We start from the raw sequence: 20,192 nt of genomic DNA on the forward strand, positions 1-20,192 counted from the left end.
TTTGTACTTCTTTAACATTTTAAAACACCAAAAAATATGACGATAATTAAAATTCTATTAATAACAATCTGCCAAAGAATGAAATCGAAATTATATTACCATAGAAACACCTTTTGATTTTTAGGATTTCATTAGCAGATACATCTATTATATTTCGTTAAAATGACATTACATAAAGTCAGACTTCAGGACATTACTATGGAAAATTTCAAGAAGTACTGGAATGAAGTCAGCGATTTCATTTGGATTAAAGAAACTTCATTACTCCAATAATGAACTAATAGTGACATTTTGACAATATCCAGAAACAGTATTCGAACTGTAACTTACAGGAAGATGAGACGGTTTAACATGCCATCTACAACTGCCCTATTCTGTTGCCAGAATGTCCATTCTAAGCGAGGTCTATCTCATTTTGGGGACATTGCTAATTCCTTTTCTAAACTAGGTTTCCTGGATACATAAAAGGGCACCAGTCGTTTCAGCCTTTTTAGATTGTACTGCTTCAATTTGACCAGAAGATAAACGGTGTTGCACGCTGTGTGTTGGTTACTTGTCCAACGGAATTTTTTCCATGTCGTTACTATGATTATTAGCGGAAACGCCACCACGACGATACACCTATTAAAGGAACGCTAGCGTTACCGGAGAAATTGGTCGCGTCACTGCGAATTACCGCAATCGCGGCACCAGTTAATTTCAGTTTTAAACAGTTTAATTTATATTATTTACGATCGATTAATTTGTATCGTCGGCGAATAACGGAGGTAAAGTATGGCGAATTAGATTCGTTTCGTCTCACTTTTATTGCCGTTTGAAACATCGTCGTGGGTATTCAATTTCGACCCAAGTAGTAATTATCATTAGTATCCGGAACTCTAAGTAGGTGTCCTTTTATAATTATTTGCAGTTCCAAAAACTACTTATTAATGATTATTGATAAGATTAATTTTAGTTAAATGACGTGTGTTCTAGAAATGTACATATATCTGTCTGTCACACAGACTCCTGGTCGTCCAAGAGCTCTAATGGATTATAAATGGAATTATTTAATTTCGACACTCGCTTAATACTTGTTTGTAATCTGGATTTACTAAAGCTGTTTTTGCTGTTGTAGATAAAAACAGCCTTCGTTTAAAACTCTATAATACCAATGATATGCAAGTAAAGTACAGTAAAAAACATTTAAATAAACAGCAATATATGTTATAAATCTCTACCTATATAGAAGCGGCGGAGAGTCCACGCGGACTTAAGTATGTCACCGCAAAATACACCGCCTACTCATTTCATTGGCTACTTGCAAATTTGTCGAATTTTTATTGATGGTACGCGTCGTCTATTTTTTTACGAGAAACATCGATTAAACGGTAACAGAGAATATTGTTTCTCTTCTTACGGATGCCTCGTAGCTACAGAACGGATAGACGAACTGGTCTGTGAGCAGGACTATCCGTTACATCATTTTAGACAAAGTAACACCTAATGCCGGATCCAGACCAAGCAGACAAAACAACGACAAGACAGAAACATTCATGTTTTAGGACAAAATTGCGACAAATCCAATACATTTTTTCGACATTTTTGTCTCATTTTTGTTTTGTTTCAAAATTTCGAGACTTTTCAATGTTCCCATCTCCTGTCGGTAAAGATCAAAGTGTCTATGTTTTGTTCGTATATTTTACGACAAGTTATCCGCACAGTGTGGATGGCGTGTGCTGCCAACAGTAGGAGACCAGTGAAATCACACATGGTTAATAAAACTCATTCGCAACTAAACTTTTGACTTTGTTGTAATTTTGTCCTTGCGGTGTATAATCATCCAACGCTCAGTGTTCATAACGCAGCTCATATAACAGGATTTAATGAACAAATTAAAGAATTTGTACACAATTTCATTTCAGTAGTACGGGTAGCGATTTTAAAACGAAACTACGGAGAAAGAGGATTGATAAATCTCTATATACAGTAGTATATTTTGACCCCATGCAGGAACATGTCTATGAGGTTTTATTCGCAAAAAAAAAAGATGTTGAAAATCGTGCATTTTCTTTAAAATTTTCCTGTATATTTTAGAAAACTTTTTAGAACTGCCTGTTCACCGTAAACTTTCCTATGGTATAATTTCTTAATCTTTGATATTATATGGTTACGGCTTTACTCTACGGTTACAGCACTAAAAGGGATGCAAATACAGCAAAAATTCGGTGGCTCTCGCCAAATTTTTTTTAAAAATAAATCTATTTTCTTTTAATTCCAAACTTAAATAACTAGGTTATTTTAAACCTATTGGAAAAACGGTAAAGAGAAAACATGTATCTTGTATCGAGATCTACCAGCTCTGAAAATATTTGCACTTACTCGTTTAAGACTCACCCTGTATAAAGTTCCATGTAAAAGGTTATTTGAATATAACAGACAATAAATTTGCCTTTTGCGATAATTATCTTTCCAAATGATTTCATCTTTCTGTGGTATAATTAATAAAAGCTTATATTTGGTGTGCCAACAAAGAAGCAGTTTCATTTACAACCACTTAAATATTATTTATGCTTTTGCCGCCGATGAAAATAACACGCTATAATAAGTAAAATTTAACTACCTCTGCCGCTGTTCGACTTTGCCAATTTCGCATAAAATTCCTTTAAATTAGGCGAAACAGGGTCTCGTAAATCCCTCGGTAACAATTTTATCGATAGCTTTAGATTATGGCGCTTTCCTTGCCACAACATTCGCCTCGCTTAAGAGCGATACATCATCGAGAGCGCGATAATAACAATTTCCCAACAGAATGTCGCCTGGGGGCACGACGAAACACTTTCCAAGCCACGAAAATTAGTTTCCAATTTGTTGCTGCGTTCCATTTTCTAACTTTTGATACTCGCCAAAGACCTCGCCAGAATTATCATCGATTGTCATACTCCAGCCGTCTCTGACGCCGTTATTTTTTTTTAATCATACAGTATTTTAGTTTCATTAGGTGTGAAAATATACAGATAGCGTAAAACGAGAAAGAGCAATGGGTAGAACATAAAAAGCTAAGTAACTTGACGTATATATCTCAGATATGCCAATTTTGTGTTTAACATGGTTTGCTTTTAGGGTATAGATATTAGAGATGAGCAAAACTGCGATTCTTCATTCGCAATTGAAACTGCGATTGCGATTTTTAAATCGCAGCGACTGTAACCTGCGATTGCGATTTTAATATTCAAATATTGTACTAGGTAAATAATTGTCTGTTTATATGTATCTATAGCTTAATAGTTCAAAAGAGTTAATAATAATCAGTAGTTTAGTTTTTAAGTTTTTTATAATATCTGCAACACATTATAGGTTCGGTTTGGCTTATATAAGCTGCAACTGTTGCAACTATACATACCTACGCTTTTTACAATTCTCAATTATCTAGTTCTTTTCCCAATTCTTAAAAAAATCTAAAAGATTTTTTTTAAGATGGCTCGTGAGGGCTGAGCCTTTCGTAAAAAATGCTTTTTCTAAATATGCCAAGGAGCCACTCTCGTTCCATTTGAAAAACTGATCAAATTTATTTTCCAAGGCATTTTCATTGCAAATTAGTGTTTTTAACACAGCCATGACATTCTAGATTGAAATTTAAAATATGATTTTTAAATGAAAATGTCAAAAGTTTCCATATGATATGCCATTCTATTCAGAGTGTCATTGTCTATCGTGTAAAGTTGTTGTCATTTTCGGTGAAACAGGAAGTGGCCAAAAACAGTTGAATACGACAATCAATCCTAATTTATATCATATACTAACATACCAAATCTGTTTTTTTTATCAGAAAAAATAAAAAAGTTATAGGAATAAACCACTCTTGAGAAACACCCGGTATATTATGATCGTGGTCCTAGAAAGATAATACCTTCTTTATAAATAAATAATATCAGAAAGAAAATTCAATCGCAGTTTACTATAAAATGCTTCAATAGACCACAAAATTACATTCGCAACAATATCGCAAATCGCAACTCCTAAAAGTTCAAACTCGCAGATATAAGGTTGTCACGGTCCTAGTTTACAAAATCACAATCGCAGAAAAATCACAAATCGCAACTATATTAATATTGGTTGCTTAAATTGTAACTGGCAAATAGAAGAAATCGCAATCGCAGTTTCCTATGAGAGCCAATCGTAGGTTGCGATTGTGACTTTAAAAGCGTTTTTTGACTTTAAAAGTTTGCGATTTTTTGCTCATCTTCCCATCTAGATCTTGCCACGCCCACTCGGTACCCACTAAGCGAGTATATAAACGCTCAAATTGTACATTTTAGATTAGCCTTGATCACCTGCTGATGATGCTAACATGGTTAGCGAAACGCGCGTCCAGTGTAAAAGTAAAAATGTTTTGGTGTATTGTGGTGTTTTGTGTTTTATTTTGCTTTGTAACACCAAAGGTTCCAACCCCCCAACTGTAACTTATTGATATTGCAATGCCTTATTAATAGACTTGCACAATTTTGACAGTTTTCCTGTCCTGACGTTTAGTAAGGACAAGTAAATGCAATGCATTAATTTAACATTGTCGATTAATATGCATATTTACATAAATATTTACAAAAATTATTTAAACATATACTTTTTCACATAAATTCTTTTAGAATGAATAGGGGAACGTAGTCTTTTCTAGACGGTCGATTGACTGGCACGTATTCCTGACTGATTAAATAATTATTTATTACCATTATTACCCACAATGAGTTACGGATAATTCGAGCCTTATAGCTCGCAGCTCGGCGAGATGATTAATTTATCTCTCGTATCGATCCGTTATTATCTATAAGCAGTGTAATTTAAATCTTTGTCCGGTTGTAATTTCAATTATTTGCGATAGCGATCTAACTGGAGGAACGCGGCGTGGAGAGCACTCCAAACATTTTTTTAGAGGAAGGTTGAACAATACCTGTCAGTTTTTTATCGCTTTAATCAAAGCTAATGAAGAGAATTGACTAGGTAGGTAATTATGATACGTGGAATAACTACATTCCTGTAGTTAAATTACCGTATATACGTATATTTTATACTCGTTTTAGTATAGAATGTATATGTTGTTAAAGATAAATTGTCTGTACTTAATTAGAATATATAATTAGATTAATTATAAAATTAGCAATTTCTTAATATGTTATATTTAATACAATTATTATCTCTTGTTACAGGAAACTGCGGATGTGTGCGTGGGTACTAGTATAGGTACCATTACAGAACCGGACTGTTTAGGGCCGTGTGAACCTGGAACCAGTGTCACTCTAGAAGGAATTGTTTGGCACGAAACCGAAGGAGGTATGTACATCAATCAGGTGTAAGCTTTTTAAATTTTATCATCAATTCATAACGGTTTCTGAGATGGTTTATCTTAAAGCCATTTGTACCTGCCACTTTGACGAGATGTTATGTTAGATAGAGATTTGCTGTTTACCTACACACGAATTCCGTTAGGCGAAAATATTTTAAATTGTTTAGCTGAATATATCAGTTGCGTTGTTAAAAACAATTTCGTTTTTAAAAAGTTTATACCGGATGCGAAAAAAAGAGATTTGGTATTTTAGTATATGATATAAATTGAAGCGTGGTAATTCAAAAGCGTCTAAGTGCCAAAAAGTTATTTTTGAGTTATTAAGGTTTTTGTTATAATACATAAAAAAAAACAAGTATATTGCGGTGAAAAGTACTTTAATAATCAGTATTAAGTGTTTGAAGCATAAAACATGTTAAAAAATTTAAAAAGTTGAAAAGTTTTGTTAGAAAGAATTACCAAATTCATAAAACAAAGAAACAGTCTAAGTTCAAAATTAACATAGATTCAAAAGCGTCTATGTTCCAACTAAACATACATCCAAAAAAATAAAACTGAACACGAACGTAGATTAAATTGCTACTTATTTTGATTTCTTGGTATCATCAATCAAAGTTTCCCAATAACTTAAATATTTTAAAGGTATATAGTCTAACATATCTTCAAAATTTTTAATTTTTTCAGCAGAGATTCGATTCTTGCATTCTAGGACAGGGAGATTTCCTAAAATATCCTGTATCCTTTTTCCCTGCTTGAAAACATTAAAGTCAGTCCATGCTTCCAGCTCACTGAAATATTTCTTAATTTTCACCATTTTCAGATTTTCCTTATTAACCATAATCCAGGAAATCTGAGATATTTTTAACTTCGTTGTGTTCAGCATTTCGTCGGCAAGTTTCTGAATGTCTTTACAGTCCTCAGATTGCATCGTAAAAGCTTTAAAAGGATTCTTGTGACATGCATTCTTTATCATATCTTTTATATTATCAAGTGTGAAAGCTTTTGTTACTCTTTTTCGCTTTTCGATTTGAGCGAAGTCACGATCACAAGGGAGGTATGTGTGACCAGAAACTAAGAATTTTTGTTCAACTTGCTCATATACTCCCATAGCCACCAAATATATTAACAATAAGAGCATTATTTTATTTTTATTTTGACCAATGCAATTATTGTCACCTCATATGATTAACTTTTTAGAAAAAAAAATTATTACAGCAATGTGTAACGAATTGGCACTTAGACGGTTTTTCTCTATAAGTGCATACTCAACTTGGACGTCGCGCCATCTTTTAGCCGAGTATTTAACGTTAAAATAGCAGTATGGGACTTAGACTGTTTTGTACGTTATTGGCCTTGGCACATAGATTACAAAATTAATGAAATCTTAAATTCGATCAATTTGGCACTTAGACGCTTTTGAATTTCCACGCTTCAATTAGGATTGATTTATGTATTCAATTGTTTGTGGCCACTTCCTGTTTCATCAGAAAAACTACAACTTTTGATTTTTAAATAGCTCCTCGGTATTTTGTTACTTTATTCGATAGAAAATGACACTCTGAATAGAATGACATATCATATGTCACCTTTTGACATTTTCGAATATGGTTTATTTGAAATTGCATGACAATTCATAACGACTCGAAATACCAAGTGTGTTGGTTTTTTCACCAAACCAAAACCAAATTATTCGTAAAGAATGCATTTTTCAAATATGCTGATGATCCACTCTCATTCCGTTTTAAAAAATTGTGATATTATTAAAAATACGATTTGGGATGCGTATTTTAACCGGCCAGGACAAGACACAAAAAATATTAGACGATCAAACATATTTTTCCAAGGCTCCTTGATTAAAAATTAGTGTTTTTGACACATCAATGCCATGTCACTCTAGATTGAAATTTAAATACAATTTTATTTTAAGCGTAAATGTTAAAAGTTGGCATATGATATGTCGTTCTATCCAGACTGTCATTTTCTATCGAATAAATTAAAAAAATACCGAGGGGGGGCCATTTGAAACTCAAAAGTTGGTTGGGTTGGTCAATTCCGGAGGAAAAGGAAGTGGTCGAAAAAAATTGAATACGTCAATCAATTCTAATTTATGTCATATACTAAAATACCAAATCTCGTTTTTTTATCTGTTTTTATCTATATAAAAGTTATAGGAGTGAGCCACTTTTGAGACGCACCCCGCATAATACAATTCCATTAGAGTAAAATAAATATTTATTACTCTAGACACTAGAGTATGATTTGCTTATCCGATAATTATCATCAGCAGATGATTAAAGCATGTACTACAACATACAGTTCTATTCAGATTCAATGAAATGGGGAATGCTTTTAGTACAGATTGTTGAGTTATTTATTTTTGTCTTTATTTTAGGTGTATTAGTTGTTAATGTGACGTGGAGAGGAAAAACCTACGTCGGTACTCTCTTAGACTGCACCAGACACGACTGGGCGCCACCAAGATTCTGTGATTCCCCGACTAGTGACCTCGATAGTAGGACTCCTAAAGGGAGAGGTAATACTGACAGAAGTTTATATTTAGTATGTCTTTAAGAAAATAAAAATGGTCACACACTCTTTACAAAGAAATACTTAACAAAGTCACTTTTTTAAATATACTTATATCTTGCCCAGAATTCTTAATATTTTTTTGGTATAATTTATTTTTTATTTGTTTTTAGAAACCCGATCTTCCGTACATAGTAAACTTCGTAATGGTGGCGGTGTTAAGGGCGGCCGTAGGGGCGTGGCCAATGGGGCGGGTCCTGCCAACGCGCCGGCGTCTCCTGCCCCTTTTGTTCCTCCCCGACCCGACAACAAGCGGAAGAGTCGAGCAGGCGAAGAGGAAACTCCCCCCGGCAACGGTAAAAAGGCGAAAATCGTCGTTCCACCTACAGCCACACCCGTCACGGCCACGCCCGCCCCGTGCGGCAGCCCGCCCCCTTCTCCTATATTACTCGAATGTCCGGAACCGAATTGCTCCAAGAAGTACAAGCATATCAACGGATTGAAATATCATCAGTCTCACGCGCACGGATCTATAGCTGAGGACGATGATACTAAAGGTAAGGATGACGATTTTTTTTTCAATGTTTTTCGTCGCAGTCACATGTCAGAGACAGTGTTATGTGCAGAAATTTCTTGTTTAATTATATGTGTAATTTTAAATTAACAATTTGGTATTTTTTAGACGTAACTTCGATGTCAGAAAATGACGAATCTAATATCGAAGCTCCTAGTCCTGTTACACCTGTGAAATCCCCTGAAAAAAGCCAAGATAGTCCTCCTACGCCGGTGAAGAAAGAGAGCAGCGCGATAGAGGTACCATCTATTCTTGGAAATACCAATGAAGGTGGTAGCACGCCTCCTTCACCTGCCACACCTCAAAGCGTTCACGAGTTGCCAGCAGTAGCTACTAGTACTCCTAGTATACCCATGGTGGATGCTGTTACAGGAAAACCACAGGCAGTGGTTAAGCCGGCTATTCTTCGATATGGTTCTTCCGAAGAATATTCTGCACCTCCCGGAGGAGTAGGCCTATTTTCTTCGAGTGTAAAACCTCCAGTTCAAGGTAAGAGAAAAATTTAAGTTGTATTATATCGTCTGCTATTTATATATATTGTCTTTTTTTTTACAGTCGTTTCTCCTATAACGAACACCAGTCAACTCATATCAAGTCGACCAAGCGCTCCTGTTACCGATCAAGTACCTGCTCAGCAGGAAATCGTGCAGCCGCAATCTTTTGCTAATCAATTACAATCTCATATTTCTCCACAACCCTTTAGCCAGCCACCAAATATTATCATCCAAAATCAGAATACTTCCAATCCCCAAATCAACTCACAGTTGTCCCCTCATCAGCATCCCCCACCTTCGCCCACTCAAGCTGTAAAATTGTCTCAGTTTAAGGTTAAACCTACCTCGGCCCTAATGCCTGAGGATAAGAAATCTCAACAGATGCCCCAACCACCTCAACCTCAAAACGGTGCTAATTTACAGAAACCTCAAAGTTTTAAGAAGAAAAATCGCAAGTCTCCCGCTGGAAGTCCTCATCCGAGTCCAGCCGACCAACCGGTATTCGGGTTAGATCAAAGTGGCCGTGATGAAGTCCAAAGTCCAGCTTATTCAGATATTTCTGATGACGGTGCTCCTGTGGAGTCTGACGGGGACAAAAATAAAAATTCAGACAAGAATACTGACAGCGGGCAGGCGCTTCCTCATATGAGCCAGTATGGCATTTTCCCTTTCTATTCTACGCAACAGCATCAATATATTGTTCCCAATCAACAGCAGCAACAGTTAGAACCTGGAAACAAACCCAAAGAATCGGAGAAAGTGGTAGATAAATCTCAGAGTGAGAAAGAGGGAAAGAAAGAGGGTTCAGAATATCCTCCGAAAATGCTTCAACAGCATTATTATCCATACTACATGCCAGGATATCCGTATAATATGGATCCAAATTATGGAAGTGTTCCTATTCAGCAGGATGACAAACATAAGGAAGACAGAGTGAAGGAAAGTCCGAGTCCTATAGAGCAACCTGTAAAGCAGCCGGCGCCAATTCCCAATCCCATTCAAGTTCCTATACCGGGAAAACCAAAACAGACGGAGAATAAAGACAAACATCAAAACGAAAATCATCAGATTATTAAAGAAAGTATCGAAATTAAAAACCAAATGAATCCGTACATGTATTCCCGTCAACCGCCGCCCCAACCTCCTCAACAACAGCAGCCGCAACAGGTATCTCAGCATCATGGTCATCGCGAGGAAGATGCGAGAAGATATTATGCCTATGAACAGCAAAGACGAAAAGGAGAAATTTTAAAAGAGCAACAGCTACAGCAGCAAGCACTTTCTGATCTTGGTAAGCAAAATAATCCTTCATTAAATAAGATGGCGGTGCCACCCAGTCCTAATATGAAGTCTAAAGAAGTTAAGATAGAGGATAAGAAAGAAAAGGACATTAAGCAGGAGGGTGTAAAACCTACAATGGAAACGCAAGGACCTCCACCTCCTCCTACTTCACAATACGCCTACATTCACCCAGGTTATATGCAGTCAGCCCATTATGGCGCATTGCCTTTCGACCCCAGCCATCCGGTGTATCGTGGCCTCATGGTTCCAGGAGCCTATAGCAGTACTCCGTATCTACATCCACAGATACCTCGGTATCACGCTCCAGAAGACCTTTCGCGAGCCCAACCCCCTAACAAGACGCTGGATATGCTTCAGCATCACGCGCAGTATTATTCTTCCCACAAAATTCACGAACTGCAAGAGAGAGCTATCAAGTCTCCAACTCCTAAAACTTCAGTGGCCAGTTCAAGTCCCTCGACTAATAATCCGCCGCCTACTGGACAAAGTCCCGCTCAAATTAGCGTTCCTCCTACCAGTCAGCCGAGTACAACGGCTCCTTCGAATGGAAAACAAACTCCTGGAGAGAACAAGGACTCCAGATCACCCCCGCCTCAGAGACATGTACATACTCATCACCACACCCATGTAGGACTCAGCTATCCCATGTATCCAGGTCCATATGGAGGTAAGTTAAATATTTCAATATCATAAAAATTAAAAATAAGAATGAATTATGAGCAAAAGATTTTCATCTAATTTTTATACGAAACTTATAAAGTATAAAACTGTATGTAGAACACATGTTTCTAGAGAACACATTAAAAGGTGCAACTTATTCATATTGAACCATAGACTTAAAATAAAATATAGACTACACTATTTACATCTAAACGCGGTCCAACAATCATGTTTGTACACATGTTTACTTCTGAAACGCGCGTCCAGTGTAAAAGTAAAAGTGTTTTGGTGTAAAAATAAAAATAAAAACACTAAATCACCACAATACACCAAAACACTTTTACTTTTATGCTAACATGGTTAGCGAAACGCGCGTCCAGTGTAAAAGTAAAAGTGTTTTGGTGTATTGTGGTGATTTAGTGTTTTTATTTTGCTGTGTAACACCAAAGGTTCCAACCCTCAACTGTAATGTTTTGGTGTATTGTGGTGATTTAGTGTTTTTATTTTGCTGTGTAACACCAAAGGTTCCAACCCTCAACTGTAATCTAATTTTTATACGAAACTTATAAAGTATAAAACTGTATGTAGAACACATGTTTCTAGAGAACACATTAAAAGGTGCAACTTATTCATATTGAACCATAGACTTAAAATAAAATATAGACTACACTATTTACATCTAAACGCGGTCCAACAATCATGTTTGTACACATGTTTACTTCTGGGTATGCTCGACCGCAGCCGACCAAACCTTCCTCGTCTAGCCTATGTTGTCACGTCTTTAATATTATCAATATTTTTTTACTTGTTATACACATATATTAAGATATTAATACTGCATTTTAATAAAGTATGTTTTAATATTCCATAGATGTATTAAATAGTCCTTATACTACTTAATTATAAGTCGAATACTATGTAAAAAGGATAAATCCTTTACAACATGGCAACACCGATTAGAGGCGAGGTCGCCTGTTCATTCTTCTATTATCTTGTAGTACGCGTCGCATGTGTGTAGTAAAGCATTGTTGCCGCTACTTCTCTCTGGCTGTATTATTGCATTTTCTTAGTTTGTAGTCCTTAAATGTTTATTTTATTTACTTTTTGTATTCTAGACCTATAAAATATGGTTCGCCAATGCCAACTTTGCAAAAAATTTGACTCAAATAATCCATTTGAGTCTCGAAACGACTTTCGACCGGTAGGCAACTCTTAATTTATCAATTGGGAGTCAGTGGCGTTGTTGTAGAAAGCTTATGAATATAGAAATAGAATAGAATTTTCTCTATTACATAATCATTTATATAAAAGTGTTTGTAACAAAATCATAATTATTACCTTGTTATTATACAAGATAAATTTTAAAATTATATTACATTATGAAACATTATTTTTTAATATACCGGGTGCGTCCGTGCGTTTCAAATGTGGCTCACTCCTATGACTTTTATTTTTTTCAGATAAAAAAAAATAGATTTGTATGTTGGTATATGACATAAATGAATCATTTTTAATTATTATTAATAGAATGACATATCATATGTCAACTTTTGATATTGTCGCTTAAAAACAAATCGTATTTTAAATTTCAATCCAGGGCGCCATGGTGGTGTTAAAAACACTATGTTTTAATCAAGGAGCCTTGGAAAAATGTTTTTCGTCTTGGTCGTTTTTCATTTTTCGTCTTGTCTAGGCTGGTTAAAAGCTACACAAATCGTATTTTTAATCATATATCAATTTTTTCAAATGAAACAGGGGTGACTCATTAGCATATTTCGAAAAAGCATTTTTTTTATGAATATATTGATACTTGGTATTTCGAGTCCAATTGTCGTTACGAACCGCGTGTTACAATTTCAATTAAATCATATGCGAAAATGTCAAAAGTTGACATATGATATGTCATTCTATTCAGAGTGGCATTTTATATCGAATAAAGTATAGATATACCTAGGGTGCCATTTAAAAATCAGAAGTTATAGTCATTTCCAGTGAAACAGAAAATGAACAAAAACTATGTCAAAAAATTTAGGTCATATACTAACATACCAAATCTTTTTTTAAAAAAGATACGTCTACAAGAAACCAAATATACCAAATCTTGTTTTTTATTTGAAAAAATAAAAATATTATGGGGGTGAGCCACTTTTGGGACGCAGCCGGTATAATAAAGACAGTACCGAGTTAAATAAATGTAGTTTTCATTTTATCCACTTCCTAAAAGCTTGCTTTTCTCTAATTTACATAATAAGACATCACTTACCAGAAAAAGAATTACAACAATCATGAAGTTTTTTCTGTTTCCATGTCGCCGATTCTATTATATCTATAGAATAGTTCCTGTTTTTATTTTTAGATAATGTTTGACTAAAATTAATAATTTATTATTAATTTCAAAAATTAAATACGTAATTTCGATTATTAAAAATTTTTCTATAACAGGTATTTTATTATTTTTATCGTTTTTGGACGTTTTTTTCTAAACTTTTATTTAAAAAACCTCTCCTAAATCTTAAAAAGTTAAATAGGATATATTTTAAATTTAATTATAGCTTCATTAAAAATTAAAAAAATACCCGGCTATGCTACGGAGAGTTCAGGTGTACTGAGGAACGAAAGACTGTGTTGCATTTTTCGTCAGAGTCGGCAGGGAACGACCGTTACGACGGAGACAACCTATCTATCGCTCGTGTCGCACTCGTTAGAGCCTAAAACAATAACACAACAATAACAAGACATTGTCTGACCGCATTTTCCAGCTATTTATGAATGAGATGCTCAGTCTATATTTATTTTAAGTCTATGTATTGAACAGTTTTACAAAAGTTATGAAAAATAAGTTTGGTTTGACTGCTGGTACTTCTTGATTGTTGTGATGATATCACATTATGACAAATATCATAGCATGGTTTTCTTTTTCTACATGTTCCTATTATAACAACCCTAAATGCTATTCTATATAAAAAACACAAAAAGCACAGTGTAATAGTTTAAGGAAGTGTTTCATTACTGTCGAAATACTCATAATTTATTTTATTATAATGATTTTTTTTGAGAAATATTCTTCACCTCGTAATGTTAACAGATTTTCTTTATTAAGTATACTTCAATTGACTCCATATAAATTATTTTTTCATATCTCAATATTAAAAAAAATCGTTTCTTGCATCTTTTGCTGCTCAGTGTTTATCGAAGTAGTGTAAGAGTACAAAAATAGTGGGGCTTCTCGATGCGATGCTCGCCGCGATGCATCCTACGCGCACGTTTTAAGCACTGTTTTAAAACGGCGAGTAAGTGCGCGTAGAATGCATCGCGGCGAGCAGCGTATCGGGATGCCTTACTATGTAGGTATCCTAAGATTGAAGAAATCGAAGTGATAAAATATTAATGCTATTTTGTTGTTTTCAGCTACTGTACTAGCTAGTCAACAGGCGGCAGCCGTTACAGTAATAAATCCTTACCCGACCAAGTGAAAGCCCGGAGCAAAATTTAAATCAGTGTCATAAAGTGACTTTTAAGCATTCCAAATAGATGTGTTTAATTAGTGTGCACTGCTCATTTTTGTATATCATTCAGCCTCTTTTTGTGGCACGCCACTGGTCGGCGACAATCACTGTATCAACAGTAACGTCGGGAGAAGGAAAATTAATGAAAAAAGTAAACAGTGAACGTATATATGTGTGAAGTGTTTTTAGGTACAAAAGGACTATGTTTATGGACGACAAGGAAACTAAACAAAATAATTAACACTTTGATACGATTGTAGAGTGAACCTGACTGACTGATGGTGTGTCCCAAAATAGAATAATTAACGAATTAATTTTCTATAGAAACACTGCTGTTTTGCAATGCAAACGTGTATTGTAAATGATTTATTTTCTGTGTATATAGTGTAAAGGCATAATGTCTTTATCAAAGTCATATAAGATAGTAAAAAGTAGTAGACTGATAATTTACCTATTTAGGGTATATGTATTTTTTAATGTCAAACTTTTGTCTTCTTTTTTATTTAATTGCTTTAAGATGAAAAGGTACATGCGTCTTTAAAACTGCTCAAAAATGGAGTTTTAATATTTGCATTTTACATAGTGTGTTTAAGAATAGAAGTAATTACATTGCAAATTAAAAATTAAATCCTATATTTTTTTTCTTGTAATTTGTACCCTAAGGCATATTTAATAGTAAATTGCATGCAATTTTCTGTAAACCATTCTGTCACTTTAAATATAGAAAAGCTTTTCTATATAAAAAAAAGTTTAAAAAATTATATAAAACTATTTTTTTTAAATACCACAAGCCAGTGGCGTGCATTTAATGTACGCAAAAAAGCGTTGCCTACCCAGACAAAATCTTAAAATTTGTTTTTTTTACGTAATTACATTTAGATCATTAATAATCCCACAAATATTAGCAGTAAGCATTTTTTTATCTTATTTTTATTCTAGAGAGTACATAATATAAATTGAAATTATTCTCAACTACTGTGTTATGGGTCAATTCTCATCTAATATTTGTCAAAAAGGCGCTTCATATGATTTACGCGAAGGCGGATTCATTTACATTATATTGGCTCTAACGGGAATGTAAAGGCTGTGTCTTTGCGAATCACGTACTCTGCAGACTGCAGTTACTGGAAGGCCAATGTGTAAGAAAGAAATAGAATGATGAAGTCACGCGTAATTAGTTCGGTCAGTGCCGATCGGTGCCAAATATGAAACATTTTCCCAAAATTTAGAGAAAAAAGTTATTAGTATAATAATTAATTAATTACTTATGCTACTTTTATTTTATCATTACTTATACCAATTTTTGCCTACCCTGGTCTGATTAGCACTGCACGCCACTGCTATAAGCACAGCTAAACCTGGGGCTATACTACTGCCAAACGTTATTTTATTGTGATATAATATAAAGAACTAATAAAATATTCTGTACTGTCATTATGAACTTCTATACATAATTAGGTTTAAAGACAGATTTGATATTACCTGCATTTTGTAGTAAAAATAATAATTATCAATTAAAATAAAACAACAAATATGCTAAAGTTGTGGTGCAATGATTACAATATTAATACAGCCTTAGATCATGTAAACTGTATAGAAGTCTAAGAATAACAGAATATATTATAAAATATATTTATTTATTGAGTAAAAAGACCAAGGAAAGAGTATATATATTATCAACAAATCAGCATAGGTATGTTAATATGACTGACTTATATTCCGGCTTATCAGTGGCGTTCTAATTTTATTTAAAATTAAGTAGACTCAATAATTTTTGTTTTAGGTTGAGCCAATAAATGATGATTATTTAATAACACTAATATGTATTACTCTACTGAAACAACCAAGACAAATTGACGTATAGTATTCTAATTATATTTTTGATAAGTTGTAAATAGAAGCGAAAATGCAACATCGAGTTCTGACACAATGTTATTTCTAATTTTGTCACATTGCATAAAACTAATAACAAAGTCAAAACTGATAAGGTATCATAACGTCGCGTCTATTTCTTTTCTAATGCTTGAATATAAAAATGGTATTAAACTCCTCCCTTAGTCTTTATATGCAATGGTTATAAATGTATTCATGTTATTTTATATGATTAAGGATTAATGGAAATAAAATAAAGCACTGATAGATTGACGCATGTACTTTAATACATTGTCGTTTCAGTTTTATTGAGACGGCGTTGTTGTATATTTTTTTTACTTTACAAATTGGAGTCTGTACAACCTGTAATATTCTGTACATAAAAAGGTCCTGTCTCATAAACTTCCTCGGTCATGACAAGTTATATTTATTGAGACGCGTGCGCGATAATGACAATATTTTAATTTATATGTTGTTGTTAGACATGTTCATGTATTTGTGTATATTAAATTCTGTTAAGATTTTTTTATTAGATAAATGTTTTATTTATATATTTAAGGTTATATTTAGTTGTAGTGTATATTGTGATAAACTAAAATATAAAATGAAATAATTTTGATGATCGCAGAAGCTAAATTAATTATACAGAAAATTACCTTCTGTACAGACTACAAGAGGCTTATGTGTAAAGTTGCTTAATAAAAAATCATGGATCCAAGAATGTTTGTTTATTTAATTCCCTATATTTCCTAATAATTAATTATGTTTTTTAATTTATGATCAGAACAACCAATATTTACAGTAAAATACTTCAAATTCATTTTGACACACATTTATAAATTAAATAAACTAAAATATAAATTAAATATTTGATGTTATTCCAAAACTCAATATCATCTTGTTTACCCAATCGGTAATCGAAGTCTTGGGTAGGTGTTTAAAAACAATAGCTAACTCAAAAAAAAGCTAAGACTGAGTAAGCTGACCAGATAGTACTGAATAAGTTGTCTATCAGTTTATCAGTATGGATTACATTTTTGGGAGAGAAGCACACAAATTTGTAGATAGATAATAAAAAATATAATTTTATACATTCATATGCAAAAAAAAACGCAACGGAGAATTTTTTCGTCAAATTTAAAGTGTTATATTTTAGTCATATTTTAATGATTTTTTAGCAAACTTTCTACAAATATATCAACTTTAATTCATAAATTCAGTTTTTTATAAATTTTAGTATTTGGCTTATTATAAAGGGTTAATTGAAGAGTTGTTTTTTACCCTAAAAACCCTGTGCCATAATCCCGTAGGTACATTTTCCTAAAACACTATATTTGGTTCAGAACTGTCTCCTGAGCATTTTGTTTTTTGGATCATGCCAAAACATGTCTTGGTTAATTTTTAAAAGCGAAATAAACTTACCACTAACAATTTGCAATTCAAAATCATTTCTTTTTGATGTTATTTTTCAATATGACGAGGTGACTGGTGATTATTGTGAACGTGAACTATATACTACTATGAACTGAGTCCTTCGCTGAGTTCTTAAAGAAGAATGGGAAAACAACGTAAGATATTTATGCAGCCTCATTGACAGTGGACGTACGTCTACAGGCAGAGCTTTCGCGTATCAATAGCAGTCCAGGGAGGCGATACAAAGTATTAGGGTATTTTTACAAGTTTTTTTCTGTTTGATATACTTTATTATTACAGATGTTTTCTTTAATATCGTTAGTTTTAATTGTTATAGTTATTATTTTTTTTATTAAAACCAGGACTATATGTTACTCTTACACATAACACACACATCACACTTAACATTTTTTAACTTAGTGTAGAGTATCTAACGCAAGGTAATATGACATTACGACAATAGTCACCAAAGCCACCTCGTCATGTTGAAAAATAACATAAAAAAGTAATGATAATCGAAAGTTGTTGGTGGCAAATTAATTTCGCTCTTAAAAAATAACCAAGGCATGTTTTGAAATGATCAAAAAAAACAACAAAATGCTCAGGAGACATTGTCAGAAAAATAATGTTTTAGGAAAATTTGCTCACAAAATTATTGCAAAGGTGTTTTAAAGTTACGGTAAAAAAATGGTTTCGTTTGTAAGTGACAAACTAAGTAATTTATGAACTAACAAATTTAAACTAGCCATCTTATGTTCAACACTATGATATGACTCATTAGGAATGTATCTGCAAGTAGTGGCATTTCTTCTATAGATATCAAATTCTAGGGCAATTAGTAGTATTTATAATATACATTTTGCCAAAAAAATCAACAAAATAAAATAGTTATTTTTTGTAAACACTTCTGCGTTAAACCTAAACGGACGCTGCTTGTCAGAAGTTGTGTTTACAGTAATAAAAATTTGCCTAACAAAGAAAAAAATGCTTAACGTTTCGGAAAGTTTTCTCTTTCCGTCGTCGGAAGCAAAAAAATATAAAGAATCAAGAAAAAAAACTAAAATATTTAAATTGAACTATTCGAGAACACTTTACTTTTTAAAACAGATACGTCTACAAGAAATCGTTGACGTTCTGTTAAAATGACATTATATTATAACTTTACATTACATTTTAACAGAACGTCAACGATTTCTTGTAGTATCTGTATTAAAAAGTAAAGTGTTCTCGAATAGTTCAATTTAAATATTTTAAATAGTTTTTTTCTTGATTCTTTATATTTTTTTGCTTCCGACGACGGAAAGAGAAAACTTTCCGAAACGTTAAGCATTTTTTTCTTTGTTAGGCAAATTTTTATTACTGTAAACACAACTTCTGACAAGCAGCGTCCGTTTAGATTTAACGCAGAAGTGTTTACAAAAAATAACTATTTTATTTTGTAGATTTTTCTTGCAGTGCAGTGGCGAAAAACCCATAAGGATATTTTTGGATAGATGAATCCGCCACATAGGTATAGACATTTTTTAAAACTCACCCTGTATAACATACTACTTTAAATTTGACGAAAAATATTTTTGTTGCGTTTTTTTTGCATCTGAGTCATAAAGCCATGTTAGTATCAGGACTATTTGGCGACAATGCGACAATATTCAGATATATTAAATAAATAACAAAACGAAAAGTGAAAAATAGAAATCAAGGTAATAATTTTAACAAGATAAAAAATGTTTATACTTCTGTGGCGGATTTATCACTCCAAAAAGTCCCATGGGTATTTCGCCACTGTAAGAAAATCTACAAAATAAAATAGTTATTTTTTGTAAACACTGCTGCGTTAATCCAACGGAGATCAGCTTGTCATCAGTGATTTACTAATAAACAAATTTGCTTAACGGACAAAACATACAGTGGCGAAATACCCATAGGACATTTTTGGAGATTTTGTACGCAACTTTTTTTAGTGTGAGTAATATAGTATTAATATTAGTATTAGTATAGAATCTTAATATATATAGTTTATGCAATGAGAGGATACCCAACAGTGACAGTGTTGTCTGTCATTTTAATTAACAGGTAAATTGAATGTTGTCATTTTTTGGATGTCGTCTGTCCAAATCTTTTCTTTGACTCGTTTGGAAATCGGTGCTAAAGTTTAAATCCTATCGGGATTTATTAGCAGTGGCGGCTCGTGGGTAAAAAATTAGGTGAAGAGTTAATTTTTTTTAAATCGCCCTGCAGGCGAAATTTTTTTTGGCGCATTCACCATTTTGTCAACATTTCTTAAAATATTTGAAAATTTTTTGCTGCATTTGGCATTTTGTTAACATTTTTTTTGTTATTATTTATACACTAATACCTATAATATTTTCGTTTTAGTTTGGGCTAAAACGCATTAAGTAAAAAGAGATACAACCAGTTTTCGATAAACACATTATTTTGCATTCCGGTGAAAATACAATTAAATTTAAATTAAATATAATAAACATTATATACAGTGTCCACCATAAAGTTGGATCCATATGGAG

At 33.3% G+C, this 20,192-nt stretch overlaps 1 protein-coding gene across 5 annotated transcripts in view; it reads left to right on the forward strand.

The window, feature by feature from the left end:
* LOC115890324 (zinc finger protein 608) overlaps window positions 1-16,975 on the forward strand; it is a 265,426-nt gene extending 248,451 nt beyond the window's left edge. For all 5 annotated transcript variants that reach the window (XM_030910499.1, XM_030910501.1, XM_030910500.1 and 2 more), the window contains 6 exons: window positions 5,184-5,307; window positions 7,713-7,853; window positions 8,020-8,403; window positions 8,529-8,909; window positions 8,976-10,883; window positions 14,285-16,975. In XM_030910499.1, the coding sequence (XP_030766359.1) occupies window positions 5,184-5,307; window positions 7,713-7,853; window positions 8,020-8,403; window positions 8,529-8,909; window positions 8,976-10,883; window positions 14,285-14,349 (3,003 nt within the window). In that variant the 3' untranslated portion in view covers window positions 14,350-16,975. The remainder of the gene's footprint in view (window positions 1-5,183; window positions 5,308-7,712; window positions 7,854-8,019; window positions 8,404-8,528; window positions 8,910-8,975; window positions 10,884-14,284) is intronic.
* Window positions 16,976-20,192: the final 3,217 nt, after the last annotated feature.

Source organism: Sitophilus oryzae, unplaced genomic scaffold (genome assembly GCF_002938485.1).
Source record: "Sitophilus oryzae breed Bouriz unplaced genomic scaffold, Soryzae_2.0 scaffold_860_pilon_pilon, whole genome shotgun sequence".
NCBI classification, from domain to species: Eukaryota; Metazoa; Arthropoda; class Insecta; order Coleoptera; family Curculionidae; genus Sitophilus; species Sitophilus oryzae.